The following is a 17,238-nucleotide window of genomic DNA, read 5'->3' on the forward strand; positions in this document are numbered from 1 at the left end:
GTTCACTTATACTAATGTTGCTCGAGTGTGATCCGAGGCAAATTTTGAAAAATCTAACGAATACCGGTATATTATCAAAGCGCGGCAAAATATTCTCTCTGAGTCATGGACGTGGACAGCGACGACGCCGAGTACGCGCTGCTCCCGCCCGCGACGCATCAGCATGACACCATCACGCGCCAGCTTCAGCGTGAAATAATGGGCAATACTAGTGCTGATACACTCTCGAATGATTTGCCGGATGCGTCACAAGAAGAGGAGGAGCATATAACCCAGGATGACGAGCCGTCTTTGACACTGTTGCAGAACCCCACGCTTTCAGACGATTATTTTCCGGACAACAGCATTTCTGTTGAAAAAAGAATTGAGGTGAATGCGCCGGATGAAAGATTATCCGACGAGAAGGATCGCACAGATGGGCAGAATGAAAGTGGTACAGCCAAGATCAGGGAAAATTTGGACACGTCGGAAATGTATCATACAGCGCAAGGCAAAGAGCATAGCGATCGTATTTGTTTGGATAACTTGCAATCAACGGGCAGGAGCACTGATGTGGTCGAAGAAAATCTGTCAGACTCGTCAAGGACTTCGCCAGCAAGCAAGCGAACAAAATCAACGACTAAGACGACGTCTCCCATTAAACTTGAGGAGATTTATAGGAAGAGCATGTCATTAGGCAGTACGATCGACAGCTTAACCGACTCAATGTTTGCGCCGAATTTGCTAGAACAAGATTTGGAAACGAGATCAAGCGTAGAATTGACGGATACCACAGTAGCTAGTACGGTGCTCCAGAAAAAAACGTCGCGTCAGAGATGCTTGATGTTAAATTTAAATGGAGATTCTGGCGATGCGTACATCACTGAGGTGAACGAAGTATCACTGACTCCATTGAAAGAGGCAATAAGCAGGCATGTATCCACCCCGTCAAAGGAGGATGAATGTTCACCACCACCCTATCATGAACATGCCAAGAGTGGTATATATTCATCTTTATCAGAGCAGTCAGAGCGCGAAAAAATGACTCCACCGACAGAGGAGGCTACGAAAAAGCCCACTAAACCAAAAGAAATTTTACGGCCACAAGATCCCGTGGGAAAGCTTGCTAGACGAAATTCGACAAGCCCTTCTCCGCGGTTGGATACAAGGGCATCTCCAGTGCAGGATACCGAAGCAGGAAACTCATTGTATCCGTCAAGAGAAACCACGTCGAATGAGAGTAGTACTGAATCACAATCATTAGCAGGTGAACGTGCGATAAGTAGGAGAACGTCGACAATAGCAATGGAGTTGAGAACCCGACGATCATCATCCTCTGAAAAATCGAAGGGTGAAATTTTGACATCTTTTACAAAAAGGGAAAGTGAACGCCGAACAACGTTTGATACAAGTGACGTATTGATGGCATTGGAAACCAAATCGCAACTACAGAGTGAGCGCCGCCAAACAATTGACAACGGGTTGTTTGCTTTAAGTAGTGCGTCGAGCTCATTGTCAAGTGGTGTTAAGAACTCAAACGAAAAAAAACCAAGGTATTCGCTTCGAAAAAGAGCTTACGACTCAACTGTGCGTGAAAGAAACTCTAAGAAACGCGACCGTGCCGGCAGGTCTCCTCGACATCAATCAATGGAGTCCACGACCCCAAACTCATCTATGCATGAAGAGGTTAGTGCAAACGAGCAAATGGTGATAGAAACAGAAAAACAAACGTTTTTTCCCGAAATTCCACCAATTCGATTTCCAAATCCTTCGCTATTTTCACCCCCTCCTGGAGAACCTCGAAATAGGACTCCTCTTAAGGGTATCTTAAGTGCGCGAAAAGATCAGCGTACTGGTAGAAGCGCTGTACAAACTACACCAAACAAGTCGGTCAACTTTGGTCCATCACAAGGTGCCGAATTTAATCATGGTTCACCGTCTACTTCGATGACTCCTATGCCAGCTAAGGACGCTTCGCGGCTTTATCCGCTAGAGCGGATGTCATCGGATGAAGAATCTGATGATGCTGAAACATCTTTGAACTCTTCTATTCTTGATGAGGCCGACTTACTCGACGATGATAAGCCAAACAACGTCAGTGTGCATAAGGTAGTGCATTTAAAAAAATCAGGGTTTGATCTATTGCAGTCACGAAGAAGTAGCCTATTAGCACCAAAATCAAAAGGCACGAGCCAGCGTCGGCAAAGTTTGCGAGGTTATAGTCCTCTCGATTCTCGAGCTGAATTTCGACGACGCAGGCGTCAAACCATCAACATTACACGCCAAGCTTCGATGGATGCCAAAACATCAATTTCAAGGGCAGGCTCGGACAACACTGTACTCAACGCTCAATTTTCATCTCCGACAAAAAACAATCCGTTTTTATGTGCAATGGACCTACCTCCGACAAGCCGTACTTACGCAGAATCTTCGACATCTTCGGATGCGGGTGAGGACATGGAGATCACAGGAGAATATTATTCCGCATCAGCCCGAGACAAAGAGATGGCGGATGGATTTAAGCCAGTGCTATCAGCTAGTGTAACCCACGACGAAGACACATCGGAGTATAGCTTAGGCCATCTTCTTGCAGAGTCCTCCGTTTATGAGCTAACAAGGTCGGCACCGGATCCTGATTTGCATGACCTTCCAGGAACATTGGGTGATCTAGCAAACGAAGTTTCGGATACAGCTTCGACTCAGCCAAACCTCGTTCCACAGTCTGATGCCCGAGATTCTGGACTTGACCGGATTGCGGAGGAAAATGAAACCATGACATCTTCCAGGAACCAAAGTACTATGAGTCTTGCGTCCGAAGAAAGCGACGATGATTATGCGACCGGCCGCACATCACTCCAGGTCAACTTAAAGTCACAATTTGACCAAGTTAGTGAGCCTAGCCATAGTCCTCGTCTCCATGCGTCACCAACGTCCCTTTCTGCTCATTTGATTACCATGGAAGAGCTATTGTCGTCTATTACTTTGGAAGAAGAGGCCACAACTGTCGAGGAAGGTGAAGCTTTTTTTGGCGATGAGGGTGAGTCGCTAGATAAAGTTTCGATAGATGTGAAGCTGGCTTGTGCACACGACATGTGCTCTGAGGTCGTCCAACGTCACGCTCAAGATGTATCGTCGTGGTCATCGGCTGTGGCAATAGAGTTATCATCGTTTCTAGGCGTTAAAGCCCCCGCATGTTTTTGTCCGGAAAATCTTGATGACGCTGGTCGTGAGGCAATTCAAGAACTTTTTGCTTCAGAGGCTCTCGTCGCACGAACAGGGTGGTGTCAGTTACAAGTGCAGATGGAACGTCAGCTTACCAACAGTTTGTCTGTGGGTGCAGATGCACTAGCAAAGGATGTAAAATCACTGGAGGATAGTGTTGCTACAGATGTACACAAGCGGCAAAATGAACTTGCTTCGATCAAGGAAATGATTGATCGTGAGGAACAGATGGCTTTGCTTTTAGATGCAGTTGAGGAGCAACAGGGTGCCCACGACGAATATGTGAAAGCTGTGAAGGATCTGGAACACGAGTGCTCCTCGCTTCTGTTAGAAGACTCAGTGCTGCAGAGTCGCTTAAAGGTTCTTGAAGGCAGAGCAGCAGAATTGGAGCCAGTGACTCGAGTTGCAACAACGCTTTTAGGCCAGAATGTTTTAGCGACAGAAGAGATGCTTGCGATCCAGGAAAGTATGACGGTGTGGAAAATTCGCGAAGCAACAGCTGGTACTCTTCGGTTAAGCGCACTCCTGAAAGACGTATTATTCGATGTGGAGATCTGCGTCAATGTAAATTTAAGCCTTTCTTTGACGAGCGGAGCATCAACTTCCATTGAAACAAACGAATATCTAAAGCATAGAGAAGGTAATACATACCTTCCTTACGAAAGCGATGTAGTGCTCGTGCTACAGCGACTATTGCTTAATCCCCATTACATCTCCCAAATTGCTAATGAGCCTGAGCTCGGGGACGGAAACGATGGACGGATATGCTCAAAGTTACAAGTGCTGGAAATTTTTGTTTGCCGCTCGTTTCGGTTTTTAAAAGAGCTGCGCGATTTGTCAACTCACTTTGCAATGCGGTACGACGAAGATGGTAGCACGCTCTGGATTGATTTTCTTGAATTTTCATCCGTGACTTGCTCCGATAACTCTCACTTTAGCGTCGGGTTTTCTCTTCTTCCCGTATCTCCTTACACTGACTTCCAAACGGCTGTACAGATTCCGCGTGGACGGGTAAGGCTGCTGTTTCATTTCGCCACCATCTGATTAAGTTGAGCATTATTACTTTTTGTAGATAACGGCAGAGAATGTAACAAAGGAAATTGATCTTGTGTCTAGACACGAACCCAAGTATTTTACGCGAGTGTGTCGGCGACTTCATGAAAAATTCGTGCGTTGACCGTGACGGAATGTGTCGGTATAAATGTGAGATATAGTGGTGAACAACAGTAGCTCTTGTAGCCGTGTCAAGTATTAATGGTCGAAAAATGGCATCGGCAACGCGAGCCAGTGGGTTCATTTTGAGGAACCGTCTTTGTAAAATATGATTAAAATTGGCGGGCAAGGCGTTCAGAATGTGGTCTTATAGTCGACAATATCTACAGTAGACGCACTCTGTTATTTGTGTTGCAGCATTACTCATCCCAGTCATCGTCGCTGTCAGTCTCTCCAGTCGAAGGCGCAGCAAGGTTGTTCTCGCTTCGGTGAGTGGAATGCAGGGACGGCTGAGCTGCAAGATTCTGAAACTTCAGGGTTAGTTCTGACAGCGGTTTTAAAGTACTCGTTCAGGCACCTACACTTAGTCGAGCAAATTGGGCGTTTTTTTTACGCTCCATCTCCTCATCTATCCTTTGACGCATCTGAAACTCCAAAGTCTTTGGACGCGCAGACGCACTCTCTTTAGGCTTTTTGGAGAGCGCCACCATGCCTGAAAGTGTAGTTAAAGCTGCGATTAAAATATGAAATCAAAATCGAATTGCAACTAAACGCACCATCAGGGCAAAGGGATTCATACGTGAGCGTGCCAGACTCCCCCATGAACCACTTTGCGGCAGTCACTGATGGTTCCTGCTTCGGAACTAATGCGTAGACATCATCTTGGAAGAATTCCTTTAATTTGTTGGCTCGTGGGAGCGAGAATGACACGCATCTTACGTCACTTGGCGATGCCACAAGCAAACGTGCTAACTCAACGTTTCGAATGTCACACATGGTTTTGGGGAGAAGTGCAACACCATTGATAGTGCTGGTGCCGGACATCATAAACGGTAAATTCGCTTGCACCGTAGCAGCCACAGGATCGACCTCGTAACTCCAAATATGTCGACTTCCCGTGCCAACGAGAAAGAGCAAATGCGAACTTTCATCGTATAACGGAATCGGAGTCGTTATGCTAGCCGCACTAGCTGCAGGCTCCACCATCACAGGCACACGTAGAGGCTCCGACAAGTTTCGCGCGTCCCAAAAGCTAACCTGCGTCTCGTTGCGAGAATTCATGCCAAGTGTCAGCAAATGGGTGGAGTCAACCCACTTAACGAATTGCGGCTTATTACTCTCGTAACCACAACCCATGGCCACAAGTGCCTGTTGTCGAGGGTCAAACACATGCAAAATCTTGGCACGGCTGGCAGTGGCTAGTAGAGCACCATCTTGGCTAAAAGACATATTCCATGTGATATCGTCTAGCTTATCTCGCAGGCATAATTTCTCTTGGCCTGCTTCAATATCCCAAAATCGCAGCGAGAGGTCATGACTTGACGAGCAAAGGACATCAGCCGCTGCCGGATTGTACTCTAGGGAGCGAATGCCCTTCGTGTGCCCCAACAACGTCTGTAAGGGCAAACAACCTTCCGATATTGCCCGCGAATTCAAAGACCAAATTTGAATGGTGGAATCGGCCGATCCGGTCGCAAGATTAGAGTCGTTGAACGGATTGAACACGAGTGCTGAAACTTCAGCCCTATGTCCATTAATCACGGTGGCTTTCCCATGCTGTGCCTTCCCTGTTGCGCCAAGTTTTTCTACGAGCACGGGTCCGCCTGCACCAGCAATCGGTGCTGCCCAAAATACTGCATTCGCTGCAATCACAGACGAGGCTTGAGTCGAAAAGGCGACACGCATGTCACCAAAGTGAAAGACATCATTGCGCAGTGATTCTTTACCCTGAAGATACTTCAGTTTGTGTCCGTATTTAGCACTCAGACGCTGTGCCTTGTCTGAAAGCTCGGCCATGCCTACAAAGCCTAATGGACCTGCTTCTGACGATGGCGTGTCGGATGCTGTAGTAGCAGGCTCTAGACTTGGAGCCTCTTCATTTTTTTCTGTTTCTGATGCTGTCCAGCTCGCTGGACAAGAAATCGGTGCAGTAATGGCGGCGGGGGTATCGGAAATCGATTGCACAGGAGGAGTACTCCAATTTGAAAGTTCAGGGTCGTTCCACTTTCTCATATTCGACCGCCATCCTGTCTTGACATCGGGCACAGACTTTAACGGGGCATTTGAAGATGCTGTTGATGACAGTGCCTGTCCCCAGCTGGACGTTTGCCATCCATTAGTTCCAGCGCTCGTGTTTGATGCAGGCGCTCCCCAAATCGAAGGACCATGACTGCCCGTAGTGGTATGTCCAGACACACTCAAGTCTCCGACGTCCTTGACAGTCGGTGCCACCGTCTGCACCTGAGGCTCGGCGTTTCGTCCCTGTTGCCACTCAACAGATGTCATTGATGCTTCCATCGCCAATGTATCGGGGTACAAATCGCTTTGGAATGTGTGTGTTGCTTCTTTGCGAGGCACCCGATAGCTCACAACGTCGCAGCTACCATTAATGCCTCTATCACCAGCGCCAAGGTTCAAAACTCGTGCAACTTCACAAGCATTCGTATCACAGGTCACCTTCGGCAACATTGTTGCTGCAAGCGTCATGGTCTCCAATGCGCTATGATTGAGTCTCTGCACACAAGGAGCATGCGCCAAGTCTACTTCAAAGAGTCGAACACTCCGATCTCCCTTGCCAAGGACGTATAACAAGTCTAAGTCCACATCGTACAACGGAATCACATGGCCTATATTGCCTGCATCGAGGCGTTCACGATGGACGCACTTAGCCAATTGACGTGGGTCCCACAACTTGAATTCTCTCTCATGCATGAGGTCACTTCCACTCGTCAAAAAATGTTGCGTGCGTCCACACCAAAGCACACTCAAGTGTTTCTTGCCAGTATGTGCAGCTTGTATTGCCGGTGTGGAAACTTGTTTTATCCTAGGATCTAAGATTCTCACCGCTTGGTCTTGTGTAGCCAGCACGATATGACTACCGTCCCAGTTCCACGCTGCAGAGCTCAATGCCGCAGTTGTCTCCACAGTCACTTCACTACTCAAACTGCTGACCTCGATGTCATAAATTCTCAATGTTCCAGGCCTTGAGTACGAAGCAACGATCGAGTCCGCGGACGGATGTGGTACAATATCTACTACAACGTTTGGTGTTGTCTCTTGGAATGTCATCAATGGCGTCACCAGGTCCTTCGTCATAGGTTCATTGACGGGTACATTCCAAAGCTTTATGACATTATCGGCGCCCCCAGCGGACAAAAGGAGATTTTCATGGAACGGCGAAAACTTCAGAGCCGTGACACGCCCCGTAGCATGCGCACGCACCAATGAAGGCGTAGGAAGCGTTTCCTTTCCAGTCTGGTGCAGCAGTTTCACTTGAATAGCACCTCCGCTATCCATTTGGTGGGCGAAAGCAAAGCTTGAGGACGTTGCAGTTAGTACATTGCTGTCACAACACACATGCAGCTGGTCGAAGCTCGGCAGGCTCTTGTACTCGACATTACGGAACTTACTACGTACTCATATACAATTTAAAGCCCAGTGAGAGAGAAATATTGTAATTTATACCCTAAATCAATAATGCAGAGCTGCACCTCGCACGGAACGCAAAGCGAGGCGCCATTGTCAAGGAGAGTCAGCTTGAAGTGCTCTTTATGTGATTACTGTCGTCATTTGATAAAAAAAATGATGTATCATACATAGTATTTAACAGTGGATTAGAAAAGAAGATGCGCCGAGTGTGCCGGCATGTGTCGTTATGCCAGCCACAGCGCTTATCCAGCTCTTCTGCACCTCATCACATCAATCGGCTGCCTCGTGTACGATTTGATGATAAGCGTATCAGCATATTATTGTCGAGTCGAACATCTACAGACAGCTTCGTACTCGCTTGCCGAGCGCTGCGTTGCAAAGATGAGATTGAACTAGTGGCAGCCACAGACTCACGTGCATGGAATGTGGCATTACAACGTCGATTTGAAAAACGAGATGAACGTGGTGCCGCCGAGCTACTCGGGCTTGTGGCCAATTTTGCTCGTGAAAACGCCAGTGTACCCGTTTGGACAGACTTGTTGTTTACGGTACTACGGCAGCGTTCATCCCGTGTGTTTCGTGCGGAAGAGACGTTCACGCTTCTTGATCAATTAAAGAAGCGATATGGTCCGCAATTTGTAGCGCGTGTGCTGGTGGAAATTATTAATGGATGTGCCAATATTAACATGATGACAGCTGGACACGAGTTGCTGCTGTATCATCAAAAAATGTGGTCAGAAATTCGAGAAAAAGAAGCGGACTTGAGCTCCAATGAGTCTCTTATTCCTCCATCAGTTGTAGGACATTTGCTAGCCAAGTTGACGAAAAAAAAGAAGTACAAGCAAGCTATAAGCTTAGCAACAGCGTACTTCAGCCATCCGGACTTCGATGCGGCCAGAGATTTTCAACAGCAAGGCTTTTTGGCGCTGTTTGAAGCTACTTCAAAGGCACAACAGAGCTCTCAAAAGATTGTACGCACGTTTTTGGACTACGTGGAGGGAAACGTGCGTACAATTGGCCACGAATTGGATCGTATACGAAATTTAAAGCTGGAGAAAGGCTTTGGCGCTGCAATCCAGTGCTGTTTAGCGCAAGAGGAGTATTCGTTGGTGCTTCATTGTTATTCGACAATGAAAAACACACGGCAGAAGCTGCTTGAACATGAGAGTCATTCAAAAACGAATTTAGTGGATAGTGGAAATGAAGAAAGAGAAAGTATTGCGGATACCGTGCTTTTAGCCGATGAGAACATATACGTAAACGTAATGAAAGCATGCCTGGCAAGTAAAAACAATTTCATGCTGAAATCAGTCTTTCGTGAAATGGCTGCTCGAGGTGTAGCTCGCAGTGCAGGATTCGGGTTAGCAATACGATATTGTCATGAGCATTTGGAATCAAACTTTTTGGAAGAAGTATTAGAGAATGTCTTTTTTGCTGAACAGGAGCTGGCTGGTGCGTGGGTATTACAGGTGGAAAATTATAATGACGCGCTTGGCTGCTTTGCGGCTACAGGCAGAGCCGAACAAGCCAAAACACTTTTTTCACGCATGTTGAGCAACCCCATTCTTGTGCCTGATCACATCACAATGCTTGAGATGGTGGAAAATTATCGTGATGCACCACTCGAGGATGTTTATGATCTTATGAATACGTTTTTTGACTGGAAGTTGGCGCCAAATCTGCAAGTTTTTACGTCTTTATTGTCGATCTGCATGCATCAACGTGTTAATAGCGATGCATTCGCACTCATCGATACAATGAAGAAACGTGGTATTGTTCTCGATACTAAAGCGTTTACTTCGATCGCATTTATTCAGGCATCTCGCGGCGACGTGAAAGCCATTGTAAGCGTCTTACGCGATATGGCTAACAATTTTGTTCCTACTGACAATATCCTTTTCAATTATGTTATCAACGCACTCAATGAATCGAGTGGTATTGATGCGTGCTTTGAATTGTTTCGTGAACTAAATAAAGAGAACATGGTTATTCCAGAAGGCTTATATATGTCGATGATTGATTTGGGGACCCAGATTGGACTAATTGAACGTACATTACATGTCGCGTATAACATGGAGTGCGAAGGCTTTCGCCTTACCTCCCAGCAATGGCACGACTTGATGGTGCAATGTCAGTTGGATGCCGAACTAAACGAGTTTTTGCGTATTTTCACAATGTTACATCATGGGAAGCAACCCACCACCCCGCGTTTTGAAATTAAAATGTATAAGGATTTAATCTTGTTACTGACAAAATATAATCGTCAGCATGAAGTCGTTCAAGTGCAGAAGCTAGCAAAAGATGCAGGACATGGCCTGAACGTTTGAGTGGTTGTGCGATTCTTCAGTGCTTCTGCTTGGTATATTTTTTCGTCAATCGTTTCTGCCTGAAGCAATTTGACGACATTGATCCGTTTGAGCTATTACGGTACGAACTCCACACACGTCTGGCCAAATCTAACTTGAAGTGTCTGAGGGGTAAAACACAGTGCCACATGCTTCTGTGGGTATTTTTACTAGATTGAAAGTACAGAGCATCTCGCCCTTAAAAGAAAGCTTTTCAAGCAATTGTCTTCTCAATAATTATTTTGACGAATGATTGTTTGCTCCTTCGACTCGATCATGGCAGCACTCAATAGTACACGTCTGTCATCATAGATCACTTGAAGTATCAAAAAGCAAAAGATCTGCATTGTTTGAATGTCACATTACATGCAATGCACATTTCTTTTGTGATATATATTTTGGACATTTTATATTAATTGCTATTTTTCTTTATAAGTATCCAAAGTAGAATGTTAATTTTACTTGCTGAAATATGTTTAGATATTCTTGCATGCGTAGCCTCGAAACGACGCAAGGAATGATACATGTACCAGTATTATCGTTCTAATGGACTTCGATGCGTTTGATCAGGTGGATCCATTTTACATGGCTCTATTGCGCTCGCGCCAAAGAAGATTTACTGACTGTATCGACATATGCACTGACATCTTGGCTAAAAATCCGTACGATCAAGCAGCTTGGGTAACCAAGACGAAGGCTATGACAATGCAAAACTTTATCGACGATTCGGAGCTAGAAGAAGATGGTGCTGCGGATCTTCTCATGGACGACAATGTTATGGCATCCATGCCTCGTCCTGGCACGTCATTAAATCGTCCAAATTCGCGGGCAGGCCTAGGGAATCCGAGTCTGCGGCCCATGACATCCACCGGACGTCCACTTAGTGGGTATGCAAGACCCGGAACGAGTTCAAGACCAGGAACGGGAAACATTTCGGTTGATCAAGCGCTGCAGGGCAATCGACCGGGTACTTCACGTCCTGCAACAACGTTAGGACGACAAGTGCGACTTGGCACAGCGTCGATGCAGGCAACCGACTCGGGGGTCTTTATCGATGTAAACCGTCTCGATCTTAAGCGGTACGCGAAACGGCCTGCCATTGCAAAGGCACTTGTAGACTATTTGCTCTACTGTGAACACAATCCACGGAAAGCACTTGAATTGGCTGCAGAAGCAACAGTAGCTGCCGACTACAAGGACTGGTGGTGGAAGGCAAGGCTTGGTAAATGTTACTATCAGCTAGGACTATTCCGTGACGCAGAAAAGCAATTTGAATCATCGCTACGGAACCAAGATATGATTATAACATTTCTGGAGCTTGGTAAGGTGTATCTACGACTCGATCAGCCAAACACAGCCCTCGATAGGTATGAAAAGGGTAAGGCCAAATTTTTGGGAGATACGCAACTCCTTGTGAGCATTGCGCGTGTTCATGACATGCTGAACGACGTGGAGAAGAGTGTGAGCGTTTATAAAGAAGTGTTACAATTGGATGCATCGAATGTTGAAGCCATCGCATGCTTGGCATCCAATTACTTTTATACTGATCACCCAGAAGTTGCACTGCGCTACTACCGGCGTTTGCTGCAGATGGGTGTCAATACGACAGAGCTTTGGTGTAACATCGGTCTTTGCTGTTTCTACGCGTCACAATATGATATCACACTCTCGTGTTTTGATCGAGCTCTTTCACTTGCATCGGACGACTGCATGGCTGACGTTTGGTACAACATTGGCCAAGTTGCTATCGGTATCGGAGATCTTGGTTTAGCGTACCAGGCATTTAAGATCGCTGTTTCGATAGACAGCAATCACGCCGAGTCGTACAATAATCTTGGCGTACTTGAATTGCGCAAGGGCAATATGGACCAGGCACATGCCAATTTTCAACTATCCGAATCTCTTGCAGACTTCATCTTTGAGCCGAGCTACAATCGCGGTATGCAGTTTATTTGTTTCGATAGCTTCATCTGACATCCTTATCTGTTGATGTGCAGCTTTGCTTGCTTATAAGGTGGGCGACTTCCACGACTCATTTACCAAGGTCAATCGTGCACTTACATTGAATCCGGCACACAATGACTCGCTGGAGCTGAAAAAACAGCTTCAGGAATTTCTCACAATGCTTTAGATATTTCACGTGCACAAAGGATAAATTTCTGCAACAAACATAACTATAAGCTAAATCGTGCATGTATGAAGACTTCTGTGTTGCTTCACATCGTCAGGAAATATACCTAAGAGAATAGCAGGGCCACGAGTGGCCTAATGATTTTACGCGTCAAAAGTCCTAGCAAATCGATCTCACTCCACCGGTATCCGAATCGGTCTCCTCTCTGCTTGACTTTTTTGTCTTTTCAAAAGCGTCTTAAACAGTTTGTCAACTGACATTCTTAGCCGTGCTTATTCTCTTCCCTTCAGGCCACTACTCGTCGTGTCGGCTACGTTCCACTTCACACCTATTCAGTCCATGCTACGCTTCAAAGGAGAGTCTACAAGAAGTAGTCAGGAGTGCGCTTCTTCTCGTTAAAGTTGCTGTCACGGGGAGCAGGATCGAATTGAATAAATTTGCACGTCTCGTATACTTTGTCTCCGCTGCGATCTGCCATGACTTCATCAATCTCCATAAGCGCTGCCTGGTTACCACAGCGGTAGCAGTAATTAGGGGCACTAAAAATGGTTACGACACCGCGATTATGGGTCCACTGATATCCTTCCATAACCAGCTGATGGGCGCGCGCAATAAACGTAAGACCATTACTGCGCTTAAACTGCTCCGTAATGTCCTGACCAAAGGTATAGCCGGCACCACGAGGGGAAATGCCCCATCCACAACGGTCGTCAGGGTCAGACCACACTAGATCACACATAGGTCCTTCATGAGGCACTTCCTGCACGCGATCAAGTGCGCGTGCGTGGTCTAACGTGTCAATTGAGGGCGATAGGCCGCCATGCATGCAGAAGACGCGGTTCTCGATGAGCGCCGTCATTGGCAGGTGGTCAAATAGATCGGTAAAGTACTTCCAGACATTTGCGTTGCCGTATTTACGCAAACACTCGTCGTAAAATCCATATACCTGCGTAATCTGACGACTTTCGTGGTTGCCACGCAAGATGGTGATACGCTCACGGTGCCGCACTTTAAGTGCAACCAAGAGAGCAACGCTTTCGAGCGAATAATAGCCACGATCGACATAGTCACCCATAAACAAGTAGTTAGTATCTGGGCAGACACCACCTATTCGGAAAAGTTCGAGAAGGTCGTAAAACTGGCCATGGATGTCACCACAGACCGTTACAGGGCATTTGACGGGCTGTACATTAGACTCGCCCGCTAGAATTTCCTTAGCTTTTTGGCAGAGCTCATAAATCTCTGTTTCTGTAAGGTTCTCTGCACGACGCAGACGCTCGATCTGCGCATCCAGCGCCTTCATCTCGCCGCGTGAGTCCATAGTCTAAACCGGGATTTTGTGCTTGGTGAGGAACACCCCCCCCTCTTCTGGCTTTTGAGCTCAGCCAATCCGAGGATGAATTAGCGATAAGGCGTTAATTCCTTATGTTGTGTTAGTGTATAAAATGGTAGGCTTAATATTTTTTATGGTGAGTATTGATACTACTAGGATATTAAGGAGCACGAACTAAGGATGTTAGTTGAAGGTTAGGACATCTGTTTTAGCGACCTATGCTCAAATCTATGGGAATACATTATTGCACTCACCTATCAGCGTGTGACACTGAAGCCGTTTGTACGATGGCTGAACTACATTGCATAGATTCAAAAGAGTGCACGGGTGGTGTAAGAGTATAAATAAGTTGTGACGGGGTACGTACCCTATCACTATCATCTTTTGGACTTTGAGCAAAGCTCAGAAGTATCACTTGGTATGGATGAGGGTGGACAGAAACAGCCGTACTTAAACTTGTATGTCGGATCTGCTATGAGTGCTACCAGATGCAACGGGTCACCGCGCTCATCACACAGCGGCAGTTTTGACTCTTTGAGTCTGCGTTGATTACAACAAAGAATAAGTTTGCCGAGTACCATTTTGGTGCCGAACCGAGTGCCGCTTGGGTCAAGAATTCTTTTCGCTTTAGCGTCAAGAGCTCTGTATTGCTAATAAAGTCCGGCTTAATTGGAAAAAAATATCTTCTTACTACGGATCCATTGTACAATGCGTAGCGTAAGGCTGGCACGTGTGCGACGCACTACTCCTTGACGACGTTCAATCTCAGAACAACAAGACACGCAATCAACTTTTTCACAACGTAATCGGGAGGAAGAGCACAGTCAGCAGTCCGATGGCGAAAAGTGAGTATCGCTCGCCCCGAGGCTTAATAAATGCGCTGGTGAGACAGTGACAGACATGAATCAGCTATGCGTGGGTAGCGAGAACACTTCTGCTAAGCAGTCCACCCTTTTGGAGCAATACGGGGAGAATGTCCATTTTGAAAACGAAAGATTTATATGGCCTTGGAGTTTTTTTATATAAGCTACAGCGCGATGCGCTAGCGGTACATCTGTGATGCAAACATGGATAGCGTTGAAGCGACAATTTTGCGGTTGCTTGCAAAGCCTACTCAGGATAACCATACCCAGTCGAAAGTCTATCTTTCCCGTCTAAATATGAAAAAAGTTGAGCGCTCTGTCTAGAGTTGAATTCTTTAATATCCGGGATGTAAGTTAATTAATTTATAAAAAGCGGTAGCAGTCATCGTCATGACACTTAACCGAAAACTTCCGCGTTCACAATTTGTTTATTGAATACGAAGCCAACGTTCGTTTCATGAGTTAAGGTTGGAATCTGGGTATAAAAGCTGTAAAAGTGAAACTAGGCAATGAACCTCAACTTTGCTAAAGAGATAGTGATAGGCTGCTTCGCTGCTGAACAAATCCGTGGAATATGTAGGTGCTACAACTGCTCCTCTACATTAAGGTGACATGTACGAGGAGTCAGGCGCCCGGTGGGCACTTTGCGGCTGGACTGAAAAATAGCTTTGTTTGACTGTACCTTGTGGTAGTCCAGATTGATTAGACCTAGCCCCGAAGACATCAACTCTCTCTAAGAGGGATGAAGCCCATAGCTCGTAATTGTGGCCGTCAACATTCAAATTTTTGAATTTTGCAAAGCCACGAAAAGCCTGGTGACACATTAGTGTCGTCTAGTAACATACGACGCATAAGAGTATACGCGCAGGTCTAGAATGACGAGAACACGGACCATATTCGTGCATCTTTGGGCGAGTGCATTAAGTAAAATGTCGAACTTTCTTTTAACATTTCTTTAGGGCTGGATAATTTCAGCGTGCCGGAACGCGAGTTCGTTCTAAATCAAGATTCAAGAATTCAAGAAATGATCACATCGTCGTTATGGCCTGGCTAAGACTTATATATCACAGATCGACTGAGCATCGAAAATATTTGGTCGCTCGCATCGTTCTTTTGCTTCCTAGCTTACGTGCCTTTTGACCTGGAATAAATCATTGATAGCTTCAATGTTGTACATACAATCAGCAATATATTGACAAGCGCCTCGAAGGGAGATCGGGAGGTGGAAGTTGCGGTAAGCCACTGTCTCCGAATTGATGGTGTAAATGATACGGATACTTACACCTATAAGCTGGGACTCCATGAGAATAGGGACGGATGGGAGTTATTTTGTGTCGCGGTCTCCAGGGCAAAAGCGTGAAGACAAGCGACCGTCAGTCGTGACTATCAGAGCCAAAACCTGATACTATATAAGGGTCCATCTTTGCTGCGATGCGCTGGTTTCGCTGAGTCTGTAACACTATGTATATCTTCACCATTTCGAGCAGTGACTCTACCAATTTGTGATAAGAATTTTTTCATTCGTGAGTGGAGTGAGCGGGGTAGTTCGAGAGAGTATGTCTTTAAGTAAGCAAATGAGGGACCGTGTAAGGTAGGTGTAGAGTGCACTATACTTGCTCTAGTTTAGGTTCGAACAAAGTCACTTACTAAGTCCAGTTTGGAATTGTGGCGTTGGTGTATGCACAATGGCCTTCATCTTCGCGGAGTTTTCCGGTAGTCCATACTTCATTTCAAAAACACAATATTGTTCGCACCACAGCAGCACTTGTCTATGGTGACAAACAAAGCACTTAAGCGCACACAGTGCTACGTCATTGAGGCGGATGTTCACATACAATTTTTGCGCTGCATGACCGAGCAAATTTATTATAAAAGTAAGTACGAACGTAAGCACGATGTGGCCCTAGCAGCCAAATCGCCAGGCTCCTGACCGTCGCTGGCTCAAAAGACAGTCTTTGGGCACAAGTAACCACTTTCTGAGCATCCCGCTTGAAATTCTGACTGCAATGAGAGAGCGAGATAATTGTCTCACCTTAGCAGTTGATATTCCCTTGACAAGTGAAGGCTTTCGAGCAAACGACAAGTAAGCACGAAGTTCTGCAGCACGTTCTTTCTGGGAATCTGCCTTTACGTCAGAATGGTGACTTCTATACGCTCAATAAAGCATGTGCAATTCACCGCCATCATTCCTTACCCATTAAGAAGGCGCCAACCGAGGATATAGACTTTTTCTCACCAAACCATCTTCATGCTTCGCAAGAAATTGTCGACGACGTCACACTTACCCTTTACAAAGTCACATCTTGGTACGGAAGATATCAACGAGGTGATCCATCTGCAATTTTTAGCACAACTAGCAAACCTTAAAGCTCGGCAAAATCTTCCACTTGGAGTAACGAGGGGCAACATTGAATGGTGTTTGGTAGTGACAGAAAGGCAGCTTTCCAAGTTTCCAAAGAATGCGTCGTGTGTATCCCAATTGCGACCCGTATAAATTCAGACCGGTCATAATACATCGTATGTTGCTCTCCGACCCTTGCCGCCCTTGCAACATCGAAAAGATGCAAACACACATGAACGTGTTGTTGCGACTAAAGCAGTGAAGATGAATTTTCTGAAGAATGACAAGGCGGTTCGCGATATGAAGTATGCTCTTGTCAAGATACCTGCTTAGCTTATATCCATTCTTGGTCCTCACCGATCATGCGTCGTTAGGCAAAGCAA

At 46.0% G+C, this 17,238-nt stretch overlaps 7 protein-coding genes across 7 annotated transcripts; 4 read left to right on the top strand and 3 right to left on the bottom strand.

The window, feature by feature from the left end:
* Positions 1-105: 105 nt before the first annotated feature.
* On the top strand, positions 106-4,378 carry PHALS_14132 (uncharacterized protein; the record flags this gene model as incomplete). The annotated part of the gene is made up of 3 exons (XM_024729878.1): positions 106-4,058; positions 4,140-4,212; positions 4,274-4,378. The coding sequence occupies 3 exons, from the start codon at positions 106-108 to the stop codon at positions 4,376-4,378; spliced, it is 4,131 nt and encodes a 1,376-aa protein (XP_024580212.1).
* Positions 4,379-4,613: 235 nt separating this feature from the next.
* Positions 4,614-7,933, bottom strand: PHALS_14133 (Tumor-specific antigen (contains WD repeats); the record flags this gene model as incomplete). Its single annotated transcript, XM_024729879.1, has 4 exons — positions 4,614-4,718; positions 4,776-4,906; positions 4,971-7,822; positions 7,905-7,933. 4 exons carry the CDS (start codon positions 7,931-7,933, stop codon positions 4,614-4,616), a joined length of 3,117 nt encoding a protein of 1,038 aa, XP_024580213.1.
* Positions 7,934-8,039: 106 nt separating this feature from the next.
* Positions 8,040-10,169, top strand: PHALS_14134 (FOG: PPR repeat; the record flags this gene model as incomplete). Its single annotated transcript, XM_024729881.1, has 1 exon — positions 8,040-10,169. One exon carries the CDS (start codon positions 8,040-8,042, stop codon positions 10,167-10,169), a length of 2,130 nt encoding a protein of 709 aa, XP_024580214.1.
* A 564-nt stretch (positions 10,170-10,733) lies between these two features.
* PHALS_14135 (trp protein for ciliary function) lies at positions 10,734-12,318 on the top strand (the record flags this gene model as incomplete). Its single annotated transcript, XM_024729882.1, has 2 exons — positions 10,734-12,126; positions 12,185-12,318. The coding sequence occupies 2 exons, from the start codon at positions 10,734-10,736 to the stop codon at positions 12,316-12,318; spliced, it is 1,527 nt and encodes a 508-aa protein (XP_024580215.1).
* A 361-nt stretch (positions 12,319-12,679) lies between these two features.
* On the bottom strand, positions 12,680-13,639 carry PHALS_14136 (serine threonine-protein phosphatase pp2a; the record flags this gene model as incomplete). Its single annotated transcript, XM_024729883.1, has 1 exon — positions 12,680-13,639. The coding sequence occupies one exon, from the start codon at positions 13,637-13,639 to the stop codon at positions 12,680-12,682; it is 960 nt and encodes a 319-aa protein (XP_024580216.1).
* A 912-nt stretch (positions 13,640-14,551) lies between these two features.
* On the top strand, positions 14,552-14,838 carry PHALS_14137 (uncharacterized protein; the record flags this gene model as incomplete). The annotated part of the gene is made up of 2 exons (XM_024729884.1): positions 14,552-14,626; positions 14,698-14,838. 2 exons carry the CDS (start codon positions 14,552-14,554, stop codon positions 14,836-14,838), a joined length of 216 nt encoding a protein of 71 aa, XP_024580217.1.
* A 546-nt stretch (positions 14,839-15,384) lies between these two features.
* On the bottom strand, positions 15,385-15,620 carry PHALS_14138 (uncharacterized protein; the record flags this gene model as incomplete). Its single annotated transcript, XM_024729885.1, has 2 exons — positions 15,385-15,511; positions 15,583-15,620. 2 exons carry the CDS (start codon positions 15,618-15,620, stop codon positions 15,385-15,387), a joined length of 165 nt encoding a protein of 54 aa, XP_024580218.1.
* Between the last annotated feature and the right edge of the window lie 1,618 nt (positions 15,621-17,238).

The sequence above is a fragment of the Plasmopara halstedii genome, assembly GCF_900000015.1.
Source record: "Plasmopara halstedii genome assembly, contig: Scaffold_816, whole genome shotgun sequence".
NCBI lineage: Eukaryota > Oomycota > Peronosporomycetes > Peronosporales > Peronosporaceae > Plasmopara > Plasmopara halstedii.